This window comes from Antennarius striatus, chromosome 13, assembly GCF_040054535.1.
Source record: "Antennarius striatus isolate MH-2024 chromosome 13, ASM4005453v1, whole genome shotgun sequence".
In the NCBI taxonomy this organism is placed as follows: Eukaryota; Metazoa; Chordata; class Actinopteri; order Lophiiformes; family Antennariidae; genus Antennarius; species Antennarius striatus.
The window spans coordinates 19,756,718-19,778,437 of record NC_090788.1 but is presented as its reverse complement, the minus strand read 5'-3'; the positions used below and the strand labels follow the sequence as shown (position 1 = coordinate 19,778,437).

At 42.6% G+C, this 21,720-nt stretch overlaps 1 protein-coding gene across 2 annotated transcripts in view; it reads left to right on the top strand.

Moving 5' to 3' along the window:
• The window catches only part of jade2 (jade family PHD finger 2), a 110,180-nt gene extending 101,144 nt beyond the window's left edge, over positions 1 to 9,036 (top strand). For both annotated transcript variants that reach the window (XM_068330819.1, XM_068330817.1), the window contains 2 exons: positions 4,517 to 4,662; positions 6,479 to 9,036. In XM_068330819.1, coding sequence (XP_068186920.1) covers positions 4,517 to 4,662; positions 6,479 to 7,264 — 932 coding nt within the window. In that variant the 3' untranslated portion in view covers positions 7,265 to 9,036. The remainder of the gene's footprint in view (positions 1 to 4,516; positions 4,663 to 6,478) is intronic.
• The last annotated feature ends 12,684 nt before the right edge of the window (positions 9,037 to 21,720 follow it).

Sequence of the window (21,720 nt, the reverse complement as noted above, 5' to 3'; positions counted from 1 at the left end):
TTTAAATTGAAAGTCCGTTCCTCTGCTCCACATGTCGGTCCTAACATCCTGAAAACGTCCTCAGTGTGTTTGTTCACGGATTCAGGAGGCGACGGGTCAGATCTCAGGGTTCCGTTTAGTTCCTCGTCCGGCTCACATGTCAGGCTTTTGTTCTGGAAATGCTGCCATCTAAAATAATACAGATAATAGAACAAAGAATAGAAAAAATTATACATTAGCTTTAATCACATTATCAAGTCTTATTTATAGACAATTACATAAATACAGTAGAACCTTGAGATACGAGTTTAATCCCTTCTGTGACTGAGTTCATCAGTCAAACATTTGTCCATTTAAAATAACTAAAATCAAAATATCAATCCATTCCAGCCTTTTAAAAAAGGGTCCAAACCCCCTAAATTATTATAATAACATATTTTTATCAACCAATTGACATGCAGACATTACCTGTGTATAATCTATATATGAGTAATGTAAACAATATTAAAGAATGAAAAGAAACACAAAAGTCACGAGCTACGTTTTTACCCCACCAATGAGAACGAGATCCGGTCTCGCTGATGTTGTATCCATCCGCCAACACGTGGTTGCTGCTATGTCGAACAAAAATATGGACGTCCAGTCTTTATGTAGAGTTTTATATTTTTGACATTTCTGTGTTGAAGGACAAACATTAACGTGAAGGAACTTAATGAATCACATTTGTGGGGTGCTGCGTGTTTGTGTGGGTGAATAAAAGGGTAAACAAAGCCCCCGTGTCTCCAGGCCGCCTTTAAACAAAGCCGTCAGGGTGGGTGGACGTACGGCCCTGCTCACTTCCTGTTTACATTAAACAGATCAAATAATTCAGAGAGATTCCTGCAGTGTTTTCCTGTGAAAACGTGTCTACATGAGTGACGACCGTCTGACAGCCCAAATGAAGCTCTAGAGGTCCTGAAGGGGTTCTCTCACTCACTGTCCTCAATCAGAGACAGGTCAGAGGTCAACACAGAGGTCAACTGTCAATGAGAGATATAAGATGTACAGTGTGAGACAATTGACGGTCTGATGGTTGTCTGATTGTTGTTTTCTGATTGTTGTTATCTGATGATTGTCTGATGATTGTCTGATGATTGTCTGATGATTGTCTGATGATTGTCTGATGATTGTCTGATGATTGTCTGATGATTGCCGTCCTGCCTGCAGTGACTTGTTGCTCTGCCGTGTAGGAGATAACACATAAACTGTTCATAGAATACATAATGTAAGCATTGCTGAGTTATGATTTATTAATCTTATCCCTAAACTAATCTAATCTAATCTAATCTTAAACCCCAATCCTTTATATGCCCTGTTCCAGTGGCTTTTATTGGATTCACTCTTCAAGACCCTGTTTTAACTTCTCAGTTTGACCAAAAAAATGACCAAAAAGTCAGATTTTGATAAAAGATATGATTTTATAACAGAAACTCAGTGAAGTATGTGTGTGTTTATTGTCTGTTCATAACATAATCCTGTCAGGACAGACTAGTGCACACGTATATGGTGTATAAAGTGTCTCCCTCTGTGTTTGTCTCACTTGTCCTCACCTGTTTTTTTGGTGGTTCTGTCAGAACATTCTGTCTCCACCTTCCTTTCTCCTCTTCCTCCGTCTCAGTGTGTGTGTGTGTGTGTGTGTGTGTGTGTGTGTGTGTGTGTGTGTGTGTGTGTGTGTGTGTGTGTGTGTGTGTGTGTGTGTGTGTGTGTGTGTGTGTGTGTGTGTGTGTGTGTGTTCTCTGTGTCGTTTCTGTCTGCGTCATCAGTGTTTGTGTTTGCTTTCCTTTTGCGTCCATTTCTAAGACACACTGTGTGTGTTTGTGTGGAGGCCATCTGTTCTGTGTCTGGTCCTGATCCTGGTTTCATCCTCTTCTTCATCCTCTTCTTCTTCCTCTTCTTCTTCTTCTTCCTCTCAGACGTCCTGAGATACATCAGTTCAGTAAATAGATGTTTGAACACTGTTAGATAGATTTAGTGGAAAATATTCATGGAGGCCTAACCCAGTGGCTCACCTGGTGGAGCTTATATCATGTTTCCTGGCTGAGTCACAGTCTTTGACTCGGAGGCCTGGATTAGGTTCCAGTTTGACTGTCACCAGCGCGAATACATCAACCAAAATAATTTCCTGTCAGAGGTGATTCACTGCTAAAGCTTCTTCTAAACCTGCCATTGTATGAATTAAACCGAACATAATTCCGTTGGCTGGCTGATGTACAAGTGGGATTTTCCCAGCAGCCCCTTTTTTTTTTTCCCCTCTTTGCAGCTGAAAAACAAAAGAGCATTACAGCTGCTTTACGCATCAGCAGTCGTGTCACGGGTGAAGAGATGTCTGAGGGACGCGAACAATTCTGCAAATGCAACGCAAACAAACGGCTTTCAGCGCCGCCTCAGCTCAGGGGTCAGAGTCGGACCCCGCCTAAGAAGGTTTTACACGTTTACACACCGGTAGAGCACTTTGGACCTGGTTGGTTGGATGTTTTGCTGGATGAGGTGAAGCGGGGGTTCGTTTGGTTTTGTTTGACTCCCTTTACTGGACATTAGCTCTTGATGTTGAGCTTTAATCACTGTAACTCTCAGAGGATGTAGTTCTCCAATGGGAATGCAGCCTGAACTGAGGATGGATGGATGGATGGATGGATGGATGGATGGATGGATGGATGGATGGATGGATGGAGTTTCTGTCCATCCTTCTGGAGGACTTTGGGTATATTTGTATATTTGGACCGGTTTCATCTCAGACAATATTTTCACGGACCGGCCTTCATTTGCTGGATAATCGTTAATGACGTCAGAACGGCTGTAGTCTAATAACAAATCACCTCAGTGGTCGGATGTCAACGGAAAATAAACCTTTTTTTTAAATATAAATTGAAAATCAACATCTCTGTAAACGAAAAATGTAATTCAGAGAAATAATTATAATAAAAAAACTCAATTCAAGTGATGACGTTTATTTTGAGATATAGCGACTTACAATCAGTGTATTCAGCGTAGGAGAAATACTGATCATTTCTACATAAAATAGTGAACAAATCAATCAAATAATAATAAATAATAATGAGATATAGTGGGAGCTGTGAGCTTACCCATATCGGGGTAACAGGAGACAATAACATGTGACAGCTCAGTACGGTCTCTGCCCTCCATCATCCCATCCCCTCTTCCTCACTCCTTTCTCTGTCACCTCTTCCCTCCCTGAGAGCTCTCGCCTCATGCAGAGACATGCTGCGTCATGGAAACGACCGGCTTGCGGTGTGTGTGTGTGTGTGTGTGTGTGTGTGTGTGTGTACGATGGCTGCTGTTAAAGCCTCCCTAACAGCACCTCCTGCTGTCCTGTGTGGCAGATCATTACAGTTTATGTACGGCCTTGAAGATTTACAGGGAGGTGGAGAAACGGAGCGACGAGAACAAGAAGCTCCGACCAGAGAAAACCTGCACATGTGTGGTGACGTCTGTCAGAGACGGTTGGTCACGATGGACCAACGGGGGCTCATGTGTGGAGGTTAATGATGTCCTCGGGCTAAAGGGGAACCCAGAATGTCATTATTTATAAATGTTAAACCATCTGGACTCATGCTGTAAGGCTTTGATTTTTTGATGCGCATAAATGATGCTTTTATTACGGACACTGATTTGTTCACCAGCGATAAATCTGTGATATTTTTTTTATCTGCACACTTGGCTCCTAATGTTTTAATTTCTAATGAAATTAGTTGGACTTCAGAAGGGTTTGGTTCTTCTGGATCTCTGCAGGGTTTGACAGTTACAGCTTTTATGGAAGAACCAAACACAGACATCAGATGCATGGAATGCAAAATGGAGGTTAGTGGTGGAACAACTGCAACCGACCTGGTCAGAAAGATTCATGAACCCGTCTTTCCTCTGGAAATCAGATCTTTATAAATAAGAACCCCACCCAAGGAAATGAAAGACACAGAGGGAGTTCAGAGGGAAATGGACAATAAAAAAATAACATGGACAAAAAGTCCACAAAATGTTTATGAATGACTTTTGGTGCAGTTGAATTTAACTAGGTAGCATTTGAACATTAAAATTCTGAAAAGAATTAAAATTTCAATTCTTTTATTAATACAACCAAGGTCATACTGCTTCTGTTTCCATCATCTGTCGCTATAGTAACCTGTGAGAGTGAATAACATCGCTGATGAATACATACAGTACTTAGTTATAACAAATGATATGTAGTTGTCAAAAGAAAAATCTCAATTAATTTGAAGGCTTCCCCCTCTAACCCCTAACCCTACATTATATTCATGCTTATATCCAAGCTGTTGATGCATAATGATCACAGGTATCACAAGTATCCTCCAGCTCAAGTTTCCTGTTTCCTGACAGTAAAGGTGTGTTTGGGTCACGCTGTTGTCCAATGTCTCATCTAATGCTTCCTTTTCAGATCCGGATACAGTTTTACATCATGTTTTGTTAAATTTGTGACGCATCTTCCTCACTGCATCATCTTCCTCTCTTTCCCTTCTTCCAGGCCTGTCCAAGTCCTTCCCATTGGACAACTCGTTGTTTGACAGCTGGCTCGCCCAATCGGTCCAGATCACTGCTGATGACATGTTGAGTCAGTGGGCTCTGGGGGCCCAGCACCGGGACAAGAACGGCAGCCTGCTGTCCGACCAGGTAGGACCGGCAGGACGCCGGCGGCTTCCTGCTTCTTACAGGGAGTTGAACTCAGTGAAAGCAGGAAACACTTTGAGCCATCGACATGTTAACTAGCACTAACAGCTTTCTACATTTACTCACAACCAGGCTAATAATTCCCTTGAGCTTACGTCGGTGTTTACAGACAACATGATGAATGAAGGGCTGATCGGAAATACAGGAAATAAAAAAGTCGCATGGGAAAATGAAAGATTCTGTCCTCTATTCTGTGTCACAGTATGATGAGTGACTGTCCTTGTTGTTAAAATTTAAATGTCATAATAACCTTGAATAATTTTTTTTTAAAAATACAGGCCAGTTTCACTTTTATTGTCAGAATTAAATGTAATTATTTTTTAATTTAAAATTAATTTAAAAAATAATTTGATCGCAATTTTTTAAAAATTATTTTTTAATTAATTTTTTTAATTTGATTTTTCTAATTAAAATAAAAAAAATATAATTTAGTATCAAGATCAAATGTTTTTTCCCCAGTAAAATCAAACATGCAGACCCATCCTGACTGATGGTATCATGACAGCCAATAATCAATCAGTCCTTAACCTCTAGTGGCACAAAGCCAGCATGTAGTGTTTGTTAGGAATGGGCCTCACAGGCTTCTGTACATAGTCTCCTGATGAACAGATGGCGTTCCTGTTAAATACTGAACACACACGGACCGAGACACAACAGGGAGTCCAGTATCCAGGTGTTTGACGAGTGTTTCCTGATATACCTGATTGTGAGCTTTACTTGTTGTAGCCGCTGTGAGATACAGTAGTTAGAACCTCCGGATGTCCTGGTTTGGTGTTGCTGCTCCGCGGTGCTGGGGGCGTGGCAGGAGGAGAGGCCGAACTTGTGGGCGGAGCCTCATTGCCACACCTGATGCTGGTCTCCACACCTGAACAGGATCAGTGTGATTAACCTGAGGCTTTTTAAGCCGGGTTCTGTCTCTGTTCTTTGCCAGATCGTCTTCACCTGTTCGCTTGTAGACGACTTGGTTTGTTGGACTTTTTGAGGTTTCCTGTGTTTCTTGAATATTTTCCTGGTCTTGATTAAATCATGGATAAAAGCTCCTCTACCAGTGTCCTGGATCCGGGTCCTACTCCCCAACATTTCCCCATTTAAGATAACTAAAATCATTTTAATCCATTCCAGCCTTGTAAAAAAAAACCACCCAAATTATGAAAAAAAATCAAAGAAAAGAATGAAAAGAAACACAAAAGTCACGAGAACGCACGAGCTACGTCTTTACTCCAACAACGAGATCCGGTCTCACTGATGGTGTATCCATCCGCCAACACGTGGTAAAGAACTAGATCCGGTCTCACTGATGGTGTATCCATCCACCAACACGTGGTAAAGAACTAGATCCGGTCTCACTGATGGTGTATCCATCCGCCGGTGACGTCACAATGACTTGTAGCTCATAAAACTCGAGTGTCGAGCAGCTCCTATGTAGAGGTTCAGTCAGGAGAGAGAAGCTCTGATTTGTTCACTTCTCATTTCTGGGTTGGTCAATGATCGATTGAAGAGCGGAGCGGAGCTGCCCTCTGTCTGACCCGCCTGTTTGTGTATTGATCTGGAGGACTGTCCACAGAATGGATGACACTCCATTATTTGAAGAAAATGTCTTTCATGGAAAACAGAAAAATGTGACGTTTCCAAACCAGGAATTGTGGTTTTGATCAATGAGCAACATTCCTCATCTATTGTGAATATTTTGCTCCTACTCCACTTTTATTCTCCCCCCCTCACCTCCGTTAATCTTCCCTTTCGTTCTCCCCCCTTGCAGCTCCTGCAGGGGGAGGAGAGCCTCCTGAACCTCATGATGGAGAACTCCATGCAGTCCACCTGGAAAACCCCCCAGCTGGGGCGCAAACCACGAGGGAGCAACAAGCCCCGCGCTCGTGGACCCCCGCCCTCCACCACGCCCTCCCAGCCTCAGACGCCCCTGTCTGGAGCCCCCGCCTCCGCCGGCTGCTGCACCTCCGCTCCCAAGAGCCTTTGGGGCGGCGCGGGGGAGGATACGCCCGGCCACGCGGGCCGGAGAGGGGACAGGACCCGGGGCCCCTCCAGGGCTCTGAACCACCACCTCCATCACCATCAGACCAGGAGCTCCGACCTGCACAGAGACCCCCCACCGCAGCCCCCCATCTCCAAAATGGATTCCTGTCACATCTCAGAAGATCCGGCGCGGTGGGACAACGGCGTCGCCACGGAGATCGCCTCTTGTTTCACTACCAGCTCGTCTCCGCCTCCGGCCTCCAGCCCGGGGGCCACGATCCCGGACACGGGGGCGATATTTCGCGGCGGCACCCCGAGACTCCGTCTGTCCCGTCAGGGTAAATCCAGGGGGAAGGGTTTCGGCGGGGGCGGGGGCGTGGCGGAGTTGGAGTCTCTGGACCTACAGCTCGCAGAGAAAGACTCGTCCCTGCTGGACGCCGCCGAGACTGATGGGTATTTCTCCGACGGCGAGCAGAGCGACACAGACACGCGGTCCGGCAGACGCAAACTCCGCATGCCGCAGTTGCATTCTGGGAACGAGGACCTGCTGAGACGGAGCGTGTTGGCGTCCTGAAGCGAAGAGACTCCGACCGAAACACACACGACCGGCTCTCTTCTCCGTCTCCCTTCAACCAAATTTTTCCCGCCACGTTCGCCAACGGAAAATCTCTCTTTTTTTGTTCTTTGGGGTGAATTTGAATGTAGCTGTTTGCCTGTCAATCAAACAAACACGACATCATCCATCGGCTTGTTTTCTAGTTGGGATTTCACTGGGGGTTTCTAGATGTTGGAACGCCCACGTCTGGCCTCACGTCTGTGGTTTCTGTCAGATTTGGAAACAAAACCCTTCTGGGCATTATTATTATTAATATTATTATTAATATTATTATTATTATTATTATTATTATTAGTAATAGTATTACAGCTGGTTTCAGGGTCTGCATCCAATGAGTCTTTGGTTTTCTTGGATACGTTCAGTGAGAAGACGTTTTCCCCCCACAGCGCTGGTCTGAATACGTACAGGTGGTGACATGTATTCAGCCATGATAAGCACAAATAGCTGGGCTGTTAATGGAAGCACTCGTTCCTCCATTGGGGGGGTTTTGGGGGTCGGTTCACGTCGGTTTTGGTTATAAAAACGTTTCTGATTTAGCTTCACGGAATGAAACACAAGCGTCCAACTTCTTCACTTTTTTGGGTAGCGAGTAGAGCAAACACACACATATACCCACACACACACACACACACACAGACACACACACACACATACTACGAACAGCAAATCCCTTTTGCTGTTGACATCTTGGATCTGACTTTAATCAACTCCTTTAAGATTCTTCCCAATTGTGAAATCTTTTTTTTTTTTTTTTTTTAGTCTGAATCTTTGGAAAAAAAATTCATGGTAGAAACTCTGTGCCTTCCTGCACCCTGTCCTCCCCCCTCCTCCTCCCCCAAACAAACAATCAATAAGAAGCCCAATCAGTCATTTTGATCTGTAACAATCGAACCCAAAGGAGATCCCATTGGACAGAGCGTAGCTAACTTTTTGGGGCTCCTTGTCACCTTAACAACTGTCTAGTGCCTGAAACGAGGATGTGAACGCAGCTTTTTTGCCGTTAATCAACAAAGCGTCTGCAGCAGAGCAGAGCCAAACCGTACTATCAGTGCAAACAGCTGCCTACTGGTCTTAGCCCCACCCCCCATCTCCAACTATATCTGGCAGTCCAGCGCCATCACTGAGCAGAGTTTGACCAGGTTAGCCGTGGCCGCTATGATGCTACTACAATAGATTTGCATGGAGCTTTAGATCGGTTTAAATCTGCTGCCTGGTTCAGGTGTTTAATCTGGATTAAATCCATTGATCGAACACTAGAATAAGGGTCGTCAAACCCTTTATCCAACGCCGTTGGCTTTCCCCCTCTGTCAGTGTCCACCAAAAGTAGTTTCAGGCAGCAGACATTAAGACACACACATTTTTATCCCGTGTGTATTTATCTTGGATATGCATGGAGCAAGAGGCCCAGCACGGTTGCCACTGACCTTTGACATGGACAAGCTCTCGCTCCGATGGCTGCGCTGCTCCTGTTCTCCTGGTGGAATGAATGATGACAATGTAATAATAATAATCAGCTTCAGAGGCCTACACACCGTTCAGTTCCTGATTTTAATTTGTTTGTAGATTTGTTTTTAAAGGAGAATTTTTTTTTGTTGTCCTCTCAAAGAGATGTATTTTGTACTTAAAGCAGTCCATGGTATCTCAGGGGTTAAAAAAACTTTGGAAAAAAAAAAGAATAAAAGGTTAGAAAAGGTTATTGAAAAAGCAACGCAAGACAGATACATATACATACATACATATATATATATATATATATATATATATATATATATATATATATATTGATGTGTGTTTGTCTAGAAACTTCCTTATTTGGCAAACTTCACTGTTTGAACTCCTACACGACTACTACTGAGCATGTCCCTTCTCTCAGTGCGACCATGTGACCATCAGCCTGGGGTTCAAAGGTCTCAGCCAATAATCAGCGCTCATTGAAATGAGCGGGGCGTTTCGGAGAATACTGGTTCGATGGTCGACTTTAAGGAAGGACTGTAACTGTCTCGGCTTTCTAGCAGCTCAGATCCCATTCGGTTCCAAATGATGGAGAAATAAATCATCGCAGGAGATTTGAAGGGCTGCTGGACCCGGTTCTGATGGCAGACTACTGGACAGAGTCTAATCTACTTCCTCTGTTTCTGTTCTTGTAAAGATCAGCCTCTAACCTGTCTTCTGAAGTGACCACGCCAAAGAACAGATCTGTGTAACAAGACAGTATATTAATATCTACACTGACACACACACACACACACACACACACAATCTGTTGGTTTCAACTTAAAAGGATGTCAGACTGCCGGTCATGCAGGTCCACATTGATTCAGTCTGATCTGCTTTGGTGTTATGTGACCTCCTCCCCTCAAGGGGGAGCTGTCAGTTCTCCCAATGATAATTCTCCTGACCTGCTTCATATTGGAAATGCCTGTTGCCATATTAATGAGTAGGTGATGGCTGTTAAACACAGACTTAAACATATTTACCCCTCCACCATCTGAAAGAGTGAAATGCTGCTGAGTAAAACACACACACACACACACACACACACACACACACACACACACTAGAGCTGGTATAACAGGGTTATAATGTAGAAGATGATTCATTTTTTGTGTATATTTGGTCCTGATGCATCAGGAATTTGAGCTCAGACTGACCCCCCCCCCCCCTTACAGAAGAGTATTATTGATGGCCATCCTGTTAGCGTCACGTCTGCATCTGTCTGATACTGAATCAATGTAAAGGTATAGATACAGGACAGGTGGAGGAATCTGTTAGTTCTACATATGGAAACAACACACACACACACACACACATACACACACACACACACATACGCACACACACACACACACACACACACAACAATAACTGTAACAAAGCTTGTGTTTTTGCAGTGTGGATGTGGTGAAGCCCTCAGACTCCTCTGCTGGGTTGGTTGGTGAGGATCGTGTGTCGCTAAGGCATAAAAAATGTAATCTTGGTTTCAATATTCAGTGTTCAGAGTAGCCTAACTTTGTAGTCAGTGGTTTTAGAGGAGGCCTCAAACTTACGGCCTTAACATGTAGTAGCAAATGTTGAGGCTGCACAGCGCCGGAAAGGAGGAGACGCCCTCGCTGGTCCCTGATTGGATGTTTTAGAGATGCTCCTGTGTGGCAGGTTGTGGTTCGGACGCTGTGCAGCCTTTAGCAGACACAAACTGGTTATTATTCTATATTTACAGTGTGGCTTCAACGCCCTCTCCTTCCGCTTCGTAGAAACTGTAGACTGGAGTATTTTGTAGGTTCTGTTTTTTTTTTAAATCAATATCCACTAGAATGCAGCTTTTGAAGCACGGCTGTCCTGTGCGATTACCTGGTGTGGGTGTCGGCTCGCAGCCCATAATCTGACATCCACATTGATGTGAGACTCCGATTATTTTGTGAGTGTCTTCTCTGGGTTTAATCAGTCATGTGACCTCCTGATGTCTGCTGGACTGACGCTGTTGTTAAACCCTGGGAAAGACATCAGTTCAGCAGCAGGGCCAGGTTCCTCCAAACCTCCTCAGATGAGCAGAGATCATGTTTAAAGCTTTTTTTGTTGGCAGAGAGGCAGGTGAGCATGTCTTTTTTTTTTCTTTTTTTTTTTGTGCAACAAAACCATCTGGAATTTCTTAAATTGTAAGCCAAAAATTGATTTTTTTTGCACTGAGGAGGGTTTTTGAGGAACCAGAAAAGACGTCGGATTCTTTTTTTTCTCTGTTGTTGCTCCTTCATCCAATAAGAAAGCGGTTTTGAGGCTGGCCCTAAGGTCAGTAAATCTAGGATTGGCTGATGCTCTTCATTCAGGAGTGTTGATGAATTTCATTTGATGCCTTACAGACAGTTTTTCATGCTCGCAAATCTGTAGAAATGTTTTGTTTTCTGTCAGAACAGACATGAATCACTCAACATGGTCACAAGCAGCCTGTATACAAACTTTGAAAATGTTTCAACGTGAAATTTTGACCAAAAGCTAATTTACTGAAGCTCTTTCTATGAAAATAAGTCAAAATGACAGCCTGTCCCTGTTTTACTGTGACTCCACTGCTTTGTGCTTCCTGTTTCTGACACGTTTCTGTCCAATCCTGGCTTTACTGTCCTTCATCAGCCGTTGGAACCCGCCCACCTATACGTACCGCTGGTGGGGTTCACACACATTTACAATAATGTATAATACTGTTCAATACTACTAGAAACATTTTCATTTTCTGTGTTTTGGAAGCTGTTTTTTTTTTGTTTTTTTTTAACCCTTTGTGACGCTTTAGCCGTGGCTCGTATCAGACTAGAAAGCCGAGCTCATGATCTGCTTTCCTTCTGTTTTTTTAGCGGCGCTTTGCTTTTTCTTCTCCGTCGCGGCAAAAGTTGTGGCTTCAGTGTCTCGACATCCTCAACCCAGACTTCACTGCACAGATTGGGGGTCCGCTCAATCGGCTCCGAGCTGCTGTGGAGGCAGAAACCCCAATCATTCAAACAGTCGATCCATCATTTCATCAATCAATGACAAACAAATTCTGGAGCGACTTTGATCATCTGGAGATGATTTTTTTAGTCGTCAATCCGCTGAATAAAAGCAGGCTGGTTCCAGCTTCTCTAAATCTAAACTTTTGATGGATGTGGGTTTTTTTGGGAGGCATTTATTGATTGATTTTACTTTTCTTTTGCAATACTCACCTTACATAAAAAGTACTTCCTAAAGAACCAAATCTAACACATAAATCACCTGATGGCCGCGACAATACTGTGAAGGTTCATGATTATCTTCATCCTCAGTATGTATTTATTTTTTTATGAATCCAACCCAACCCGATCACTTCAGAACGATAGAAAACAGTGACTCATTTTACATTAGATTAATTTATTTTTTCTCCTGACTCATTCCTGAGCAGATGTGCTTTTTCAGTTAGCCTGAAAAACAGCTAATAGCTCTTTGATTCTATTTTTTGTGGGCTTGAGGCCAGCACCACTTAGCCAGAAACACTCCCTGGCTTCACCCACTTAGATTCATCACAAGCAGAGGGATTACATCTGCCTCCAGAGCCGCTCCAGAGAAACCGTTTTACAAACTGGAGCTCCAATCTGCAAAGAAAAAAAAAAACCTGTGCACCTTACTCCAACATCTTCCTCCTCCCCGCTCGCTGTCCCTCTTCCCATCACCAGCAAATGTATCTCTCTTTCTCCATCCTGAATCTAAATCCACAACTTTTTCTGAACCCCCTGCCCCCGCCTCCCCCCTCTCTCCGGTCCGGTGATCAGCCTCCTCCCTGTTTTCAAATCTGTTTCTTGAAGGATGGGATGATTAAAAAAAATGCAAAAAGGAGGGGAAAAAACCGGTGTGTGCAGCTTTAAGGACAAATAATGACAGACACGTGTTTGTTGAAGAACATGTGAGGAGGAGAAACGCTGCACTCGGCTCTACTCTGGTCTGGAGAGAGAGAGAGAGGGAGAGGGAGAGAGAGAATAGAGATGGATGGAGAGGAGGATAGGTGGAGACGTTTGCTGAACCGGAGCCAGAGGAGCAGACCGAGAGAGAACAACGTGTTCTTTCCTCTGTTCTGTTTGCAGCCTGTCCACACAGTCAAGTTTAACAAGCAGCTAATATAAACAACACCAGACCCTTCATCATCCTCCTCCTCCTCCTCCTCCTCCTCCTCCTCACCCTCTCGCCTCCTCCCTCCCTCCTTTTCTCTGGATCTTCACAAACTGTAACAATCAAGTCAGGAGAGCAGAATGAATTCTGGTCAGTGTAATTCATCATCTGTGTTTATGTGTGGTTAGCTGATGCTTTTATTTATATTCAGGGAAACGTATAAATGTGGCCAAACAAACAATTCTTACAAAGGTAACGCTGGATTTATTTCTTATATTTTCTGTCTTGCTGTCAACAAACCCGACAGACTAAAACCAATAATCCCCTGATGACGCTAACAAACAGCACCAGGTTGGGCCCCCAGCCCGCCTGAGCTCATTAGTGTCCAATAAATATTAGAAACACGTCAGTGAGACACGCCGTCGGATTGACGTGCTGCGTCTGCACACACACACACACACACACACACACACACACACACACACACACACTCTGAGGTGTGTTTGAAAGTGAGACCGCTTGTGTCTCGGCTGCGTTCACACAGATACGCTCTGAACAGATGTGCTCAGGGATGAGGAGCAGATCGGATGAAGGCGATGGTTTCACATCGGGTTGGGAGGTATTTTAAAACAACAGTTTATTTACAACATGCCAGAATATTAGATTTCAAACTGAGCAGTGACAGCAGCTGGTGACAGAGTCAGGCTGAGACGAGACAGAGTCAGGCTGAGACGAGACAGAGTCAGGCTGAGACGAGACAGTCCTCTAAACCAGCGGGACTGGACTGGACCGCTGGTGGCAACCAGGTCAGGCAAACTAGAACGGGCAAACCGGATCAGGCAAACCAGATCAGGCAAACCGGATCAGGCAAACCAGATCAGGCAAACCAGATCGGGCAAACCGGGTCAGGTTGAATCTGATGACAGAAATTATGTTTCTGTTTCTTGGCTAAGGCTTCATCCCTGTTAGACATTTAACTTCACACTAAACCTGAAGCGTGTATGACAGCTGTACATAAGCTGTATGTAGGCTATATGTATGCTGTACATAAGCTGTATGTAGGCTATATGTATGCTGTACATAAGCTGTATGTAGACTATATGTATGCTGTACATAAGCTGTATGTAGACTATATGTATGCTGTACATAAGCTGTATGTAGGCTATATATATGCTGTATGTAGGCTGCATGTATGCTGTACATAAGCTGTATGTAGGCTATATGTATGCTGTACATAAGCTGTATGTAGGCTGTATGTATGCTGCACATAGGCTGTATGTATGCTCTAATTAAGCTGCACTTAGACTGTATGTATGTGTACATAAGGTGTATGTATGCTGTACATAAGCTTTATGTATGCTGTATGTAAGTCTAATTAAGCTCCATGTAGGCTGTATGTATGTGTACATAAGGTGTATGTATGCTGTAGGTAGGCTGTACATAAATGTATGTAGGTCATATGTAGACTGTATGTATGCTGTTGGTTAATTGTAATGTATGCTGTATGTATGCTGAACGTAAGCTGTACATAAATTGCCTGTATGCTGTACATAGGCTGTATGTAGGGTGCATTTATTCTCTATGTATGCAATATGCAGGATATGATAGGCTGTGTGTATTCTGTATTTATGCAGTACGTATGCTGTACAAGGTGTGTGGAGGCTTTACATATGCTGTATGTATGCGCTATGTATGCTGTATGTATGCTTTATGTACACTGTATGTATGTTCTATGTGCGCTGTATGTACACTGTATATACACTCTACATATGCTATATGTAGAGTTTATGTACGCTCTATGTAGGTTGAATATACACAATACATACAGTATGATGTATGTATGCTGTATGTAAGCTGTATTTACACCGTATGTATGTTGTATGTATGCTGTACGAATGCTGCATGTACACTGTATGTACGCTGTACATAAGCCTTACAAGTCTAATGAACACATGACTGGTTTTCATCTCGTCATTGAATTTGTTGACAGTGAGAAAACGGATTTATTGAAACAGTTTCCACACATTTTATTCTACAGTTACCTAAGATTTGTAATTTGGTGGTTATGTCTGTTCATAACCAGACCAGTACAGACCAGTGAGTGGGTCCTGTGTGGACCTGAATGGTCAGAGTTCTTCCCTTATGATCTGAGTATCCATTCACCCTCCCTTCTGAACATCTTCATGTTCCTTAAGGTTCTGCTTAGATTCTAATCACTGCACACAAAGTGAGGTTTAAATTCACCCGTGACACCCTGAAGGTCCATTTGGGCAAACCTGGACTCCCTTGATGGTCTAAGCAACATTTGGTGATATTACAATTAAATCAAACGAGAGACGGCTGGTGGGAACCTGCGGTAGTGTTTCAGTGCAGGCACTGGAAACAATTCCAGGTGGGATTGTAATCTAGATGGATTATGTCTCAATGTGAACTTCAGATGCGGCTTAGAGCCGTTTCTTCAGAAGCCCTCTGTGGTCGTGGCCCACTTCATTCCCTCTCCTGGTTTCTGTTGTTTTATCTCACACACTCTCTCTGTCCGTCTGACTTCTTTTTCACTTTCAGGCACACCTAGAAGACACGTTTATCTCCTGTTTTTGAGATAAACGTGTAATTCCTTTCCTTCACTGACCAATCTTTGTTTTCCACACTGAAGGAAAGTGTCTTTTTGTTCCATGGACTGGGGGAGAGTGCAGTCTGTCGTGTGTGTGTGTGTGTGTGTGTGTGTGTGTGTGTGTGCTGACACACACTGAGGTTGTTTGTCTGTAGACGAGACACAGCACTACTGGATTTACGGTTTATTGGCAACATATTCTTTCTCATTTGGTTGTGAAAGAACTGTTTAAATTGCCCATTATGAAATTTATTGAAAATATTTTTCTGAAATCTAATAAAAAACAGTAAGACAGTGTGTTCCCCTCATCCACCACACTCTGATGGTCCAGCATCTCCAGTTCTTCCTAGAGATCATAATATACAATGAGAGACGACTGATTGGCTTCCAGCTATATAAAGATGTGTTTGTGTGTGTGTGTGTGTGTGTGTGTGTGTGTGTGTGTGTGTGTGTGTGTGTGTGTGTGTGTGTGTGTGTGTGTGTATGTGTGTGTGTGTGTGTGTGTGTGTGTGTGTGTGTGTGTGTGTGTGTGTGTGTGTGCACATGGTGAAAAAGAAGAGCCGTCTTACCCCAGAACCTCATGAACTGTTCCTCACCTGTCTGATGGGCCGTCTTCACACTAATCTGGTTTAGATCTGGATTGACCGTTCACACAAGAGAAAAACAATCACCAGTCCATCCATCCATCCATCCTTGTCCGTCCAGAGCGATAAGAACACAGGAGACGTGAAAACATGTCTAACATTAGTGGACTCGTCCTGAAGCTGCTCACGAGGTCTGTGGATTATCTGCAATGATCTCTGATTTTCTCATTTTGGACTCTTCAACAAATATTTTAGCACTTTGAGCACCACAAGCAAACGCCTTAAAGCTTCATTAGCCTGCATCTCCAAACTCCGACCAAAAAATGATGTAGATGATACCAGGAAAATACGTGTTTCATGACAACCGGAGTCCCATTTCCCTCCCTGGTGAAGGAGATCAGTACCTTTATCATTGAAATCACGCTCAGACCAGATTACCACGAGACCTGACCAGCTTAGTGTGGATGAAGAACCCGATCAGGTTTCTGTGCTCATAAATTCATCTGCGTATATATCTGTACGTCCATATGCAGTCATTCACTTGCTCTCTTCCTCTTTCTGTCTCGTCTTCTTCACCCTGATGCTCTCTTCCCTTCTTCTTCTTCTCTCAGTGCAGAGCAACTCCTGGTTCTCATTAGTTTGTTCCCTCAGGTTCTCCTCACTACTTAATCCCATCCACGCTTATGAGGCTCCAACTTGTAGTTATTTTAAGCAACATCATGTTGTCGTTGTCGTTGTCGATAGGGTTAAATGATGAAACTCCCTCTGATTGGTGGGTATATTCTATTCCGACTTTATTCCAGAGCAGAGATGGACTCAAGCTTTTCCTCCTCCTCCCATCTTCTTTGTCCTTCATCATTAAGGTGTTCAAACTTCTGCTGTGGTGTCCAGGTCCTCCTCCACTCCGCATCGGTTCTTCAGTCCAATAATATGAATGTTGCAGGAGTTTATCCTTCTGTATTCTTTGTTTCAAAGAATGTTGTGCCATTTGTTAATAGCAAAGAGAACTATTGAACATATATGAAAAAGAAGAGCTATTTTAAATTATTTTTGGCTTTTTTTGCTATATTTATTTTCTTGTATTAGAATCTTCTTTGTAGGAGGGAAAAAAAAATTTAAAAAATGTATTTTTCATTAGTGCAAAAAACCTATTTTCTTCCTTTTTGTACGATTTCAATGTTTTAAGCGAGACTTTGAAAAGCAATATGATGATGACGATGTTTCCTGTGACTGTATCTGCATGCTGTTTGTTTTGCCTTAATAATGGCTGCACCCTAATTTGACTCCTCCTACCTGACCCCTCGACCTGTGGCCCCCCTCCCTCCCTTGACGCTGACCCACCCCCCGACTACCCCCCCCCGGGCTCCCTGACCCAGTCCAGTCCAATGCAGTCAATAAAGCAGTGCTTTCTGTGTACATGATGCTGTCTGCCCCTCTGTTGGTTCTGGAGTCACTTTATTCATCAGTAGATCTGGATTTACAGTATTTTCCGCACTATAAAACACACTGGATTATAAAGAACACTTTCAATGAATGGCCTATTTAAAACCGTTTTCATATATAAGACGCGCTGGATTATACGGCGTGGAAAATACTGTAATCCATCATGAAAAGCAAAATATCATACAGTGATGATCTGATGGAGTTTTGACAACATCTTCTGAAATGTTTTAGCTGCTTTTAACCTGAATATAATCTGTTCAACTCATCTGCAGGAGCACAAACCGCTGAAACTCTTCTTACAAATACAAATTTTAAAGCTGATCAGTGAGTTGATTCACAACCCAGGATGACCACATCCAAAGATTCATGCCTGAAAAACTCAAGAGTTTCTTTATACAATCTGTACAGAATTTCTCAATGGGACTATTTATGCACTAAAAACGTTTATCATAAAGTCAGTCTTTATTGGTCCCATGCATGAAAATGAAACAGCAGCACGAAGTCAACACACCTGACTTTTATGTCTTTCCCCTCAAAGCTGACATTTCAGTTGTTATTGGGTCATTTCTAAATAGTTGTGTTCATCTGTTGTGCTTCTAATCCCTTTGTGACGGTCTAACTGGTTGGATCTTCTATCTGCAGGGATCTCAAACATGAGTTCTGGATCCTGTTTTGCCTTTCTGTCTCCGCCATCCAGTTCCAGGTCTTCAGATGTTTGGGAACCAGCAAGAAGAGGTTTCAGAGTGGTGCAAATATTTAAATCTGTTCACAGCGTCTGATATTTTCACAGGCGGCAGATCTTTAAAAATTAAGGATGTAAAAACACACTGGTACGACTCTCTTCACTAATATTGAATACTGCCAGGTGATGCTCTGGTATTTGCTAACGTTACTCCTCACTCAGGAGGAGGAGGAATGAAAGTCCATGTAAGAAGGTCCATGTAGGTTATATTGATCCATTATTACAGACTCTGGTTACGTGACAGTTTCTAAATAAAAATAAATAAATAAAACTTTTTCAGAGACATGGATCAGACCTCAGATTTGGTTTATCTGAAGCTGTTTCTCCTTGCTGAGGTCTAAACGGTTTCTCCGATCCCTCCTGTGGGGAACGTGAGGAGCGATGAAGACATCCTGTCTGTCATCTGATCCATTAGCCCCCCCCGGTGCAGATATTTAAGCCTGACTGACTGTTACTGTAGAAACACAGGAGAATGCTGGGATCTCTGGAGTTTGAGTGAGTTAAAGAGGCTTTGAAGATGACAGATGATTGGATTTCATTTGATAAAACTTTGTGACAGAGCCGCGTCTCTCTGGTGGCTTTATTGGCTTTAGGGTGATTTTATTCCTGTTGCAGATATTTGTTCTATCTGTGATGCTTCACGTGTCGATGTTGAGCCTGCAGGAGGGAACGGAGCAGTTCTCATGTGGGACCCCTCCCTGAGTCAAACAGGGTGGAGGTGAGGTGGGCTGGGGGGGGGGGGGTTCAGAAAAAATAAGGGCAAACAGAAAAACGGTGGTTTGTCAGGGGTTAATTCTAATCAATCAGTGACTGTTATGAAAATCTGATGATAGGTTGTCCTGTTTTATGTACTGAAAGACATAAAATAAATATAAACATAAGATTAATTCACCTTTTAAAACAACAGGACTCAGTTTGGTGTAGAACTGTGTACCTTTATGGGTACTTGTACTTCTCCTTCTCCTTCTGTTTTCATTTCTACTTCTAATTCTACTTCTTCCTCTGCTTCTACTTCTGCTACTATCACTTCCTTTCTATTTCTACTTCCACTTCTAATTCTGCTTCTACTTCTAATTCTACTCCACTTCTGCTTTCTACTTCTAATTCTTTTCTTCTTCTACTTCTGCTTCTACCCCTTCCTTTCCATTTCTATTTCCTCTTCTACTTCCACTTTGACGTCCACTTCTACTTCTGCTTCTACTTCTTTTTTTTGTAATTCTTCTTCTGCTTCTACTCCTTCTTTTCTACTTCTACTTCCACATCTAATTTGACGTCTATTTCTACTTCTACTTTTACTTCTACTTTTGCTTCTACTTCTACTTCCACTTCTATTTTTATTTCTACTTTTACTTCGAGTCTAGTTCCACTTCTACACATGAACTCTTGCTGCTGTATCTGTAAGGATCACGAGAAGCTGCCATAGTCACATGTCCAACCTAAAGAAACACCTTATAAAACAGAAAATGAAAGTCTGACCTAGCCTGATACCTTTAGCCACAGGTGGCAGCCACAGGTGTGCTAACATTAGCATTACCTTCAACCACTGCCGGGCTGTTCAGAATTAACCAGCAGAAACAGAATAAAATCCTTTCTAACATCAAAAAAACCTAAACCAGCAAGTCAGATAATCTGGATTTCATGAATCTAATACTTTCTGCATTACGTATGATTTAAAGGTGAAATATTGCAGTGTGGTAGTGACATCAAAGTAGGCCCCATTCTTTGGATTTAATCAATCAAAAATAGATTTTGAGATTTCACTGACCTTCATGTGTCACTGGAGACTCTACTGTCAAATCTAATTCTTTCCTCTTTGAGCCCAAGTGGACGTTACATTTAAAGATTCACTGACATTAATATCATGAGTCATTTATGAGACAGAGGAACTGACCAGCCTCAGGCTCATCAATATCATGACATCATCAATATCTCAACCAGCCCATAAACACAGTGACGAGGTTCAGACTGTGTTCCAGGAGGATGTGCTGTATCTGCTGCTCCTCTGCTAACGAACTGCATTTCCTCCTCACTAAGTCGCTTCGATGGAATAAATATCCTGCAGAGCATTTTTCAAAGTAATTGCGGTTATGACTGCCAATTATCATAAGTACACAAACATGCCTTCAATCCCAGGAGAGAATCGACTCAAAAGGAGTTTACGCAGCAGTTCCTGCTGCAGACACACCGTCTGCGACCGTGTTTACAACGTGACTTTACGTTCAGAACACAACATGGAAAAAAAAAAAAAAAAAAGAAACGTTCTGTCCTGTCTGCGTCCTCCATGTAACATAATTAGGATGGAATGGGTTGCTCTGGTTTCCTGTTACGGTCCTGTGACAGAAAAATAAGGCTAGCTGCAATGTGTGTGAAAGAACTTGCCTCTTTCTTTCACCTATTGCATGCTGGGATAGACTCCAGCTGTCGCCCCTGAAGGAGTCGAAACATTTGGTGACGGAGATCTTAAAAAACAATCTGAACTGTAAATCTGTGTGTGAAACCAAGTACCAACAATCCGTAGCTGTTCGATGTGAGGGAATGTCACTGAAAAACATTTCCTGTTAATGGGCTGAACGTTTTAAAAATAGAAAATTATCCCCCGAAGCGTTTTCTACGCTGTGATCACGGGTTATCCGTGTCATACTGCAGGTATCGGCTCATCACGGCAAAATGTCCTCGCTGGATCTTAATTTTCCCCACCAGGTTCCTTCCTTCATGACGACTAATCAATTCTTAATAACGTATTGTAGAGCCATTCAAAGAGTGCTGCTCATTTTATCATTACAGCAGCACCACCAGGAGAATAAACCCACGCTGCTAATCCAGCACACAACAATTATTTCCCTCTTTTCAGGACATGTAGAATTTGGATTATCTTGGTGTCGATTTAGAGTAGAACTGATAGCATCAATGTCAACGCTGATCAAATGAACAATTGTCCCAAATGTGAAGATTCAGTTATTGTCTTGATGAAAGCTCCAAGTTTCACTGTGACCTCTGACCTGCAAACCCTAACATGTATGATGCCCATCCTGAGGAATGTACTGTACATGAGTAAAGAGATCTTTAAATGGTCTAAATCAGGGTAGTGTAACTCAATTTATTGTAAAATAAATGCAATTTCTCCTTAATGTTAAATAACTGACTTTATTATTTATTCAAGTTACAGTTGCACAGAAAATATATGTTTGCTTGTTGCTCTGTTATAACATAAATACTTTTAATTTTTCAAATTATGAAACTCACTTAAGTCCATCAATCAAGGATCAAACTATGCAAGGAAATTAAGAAAAATAACATCAAACACAAGTTAAGACATTAAATTTATTCAAAACGTATTTGTCAATGTTAAAATGGGCTGAATTACTGCATTGTGGGAAATGTAGTTTTGCTCAAAGCACACTTTGGACCTATTTATTTTTAGACACTCTGACCC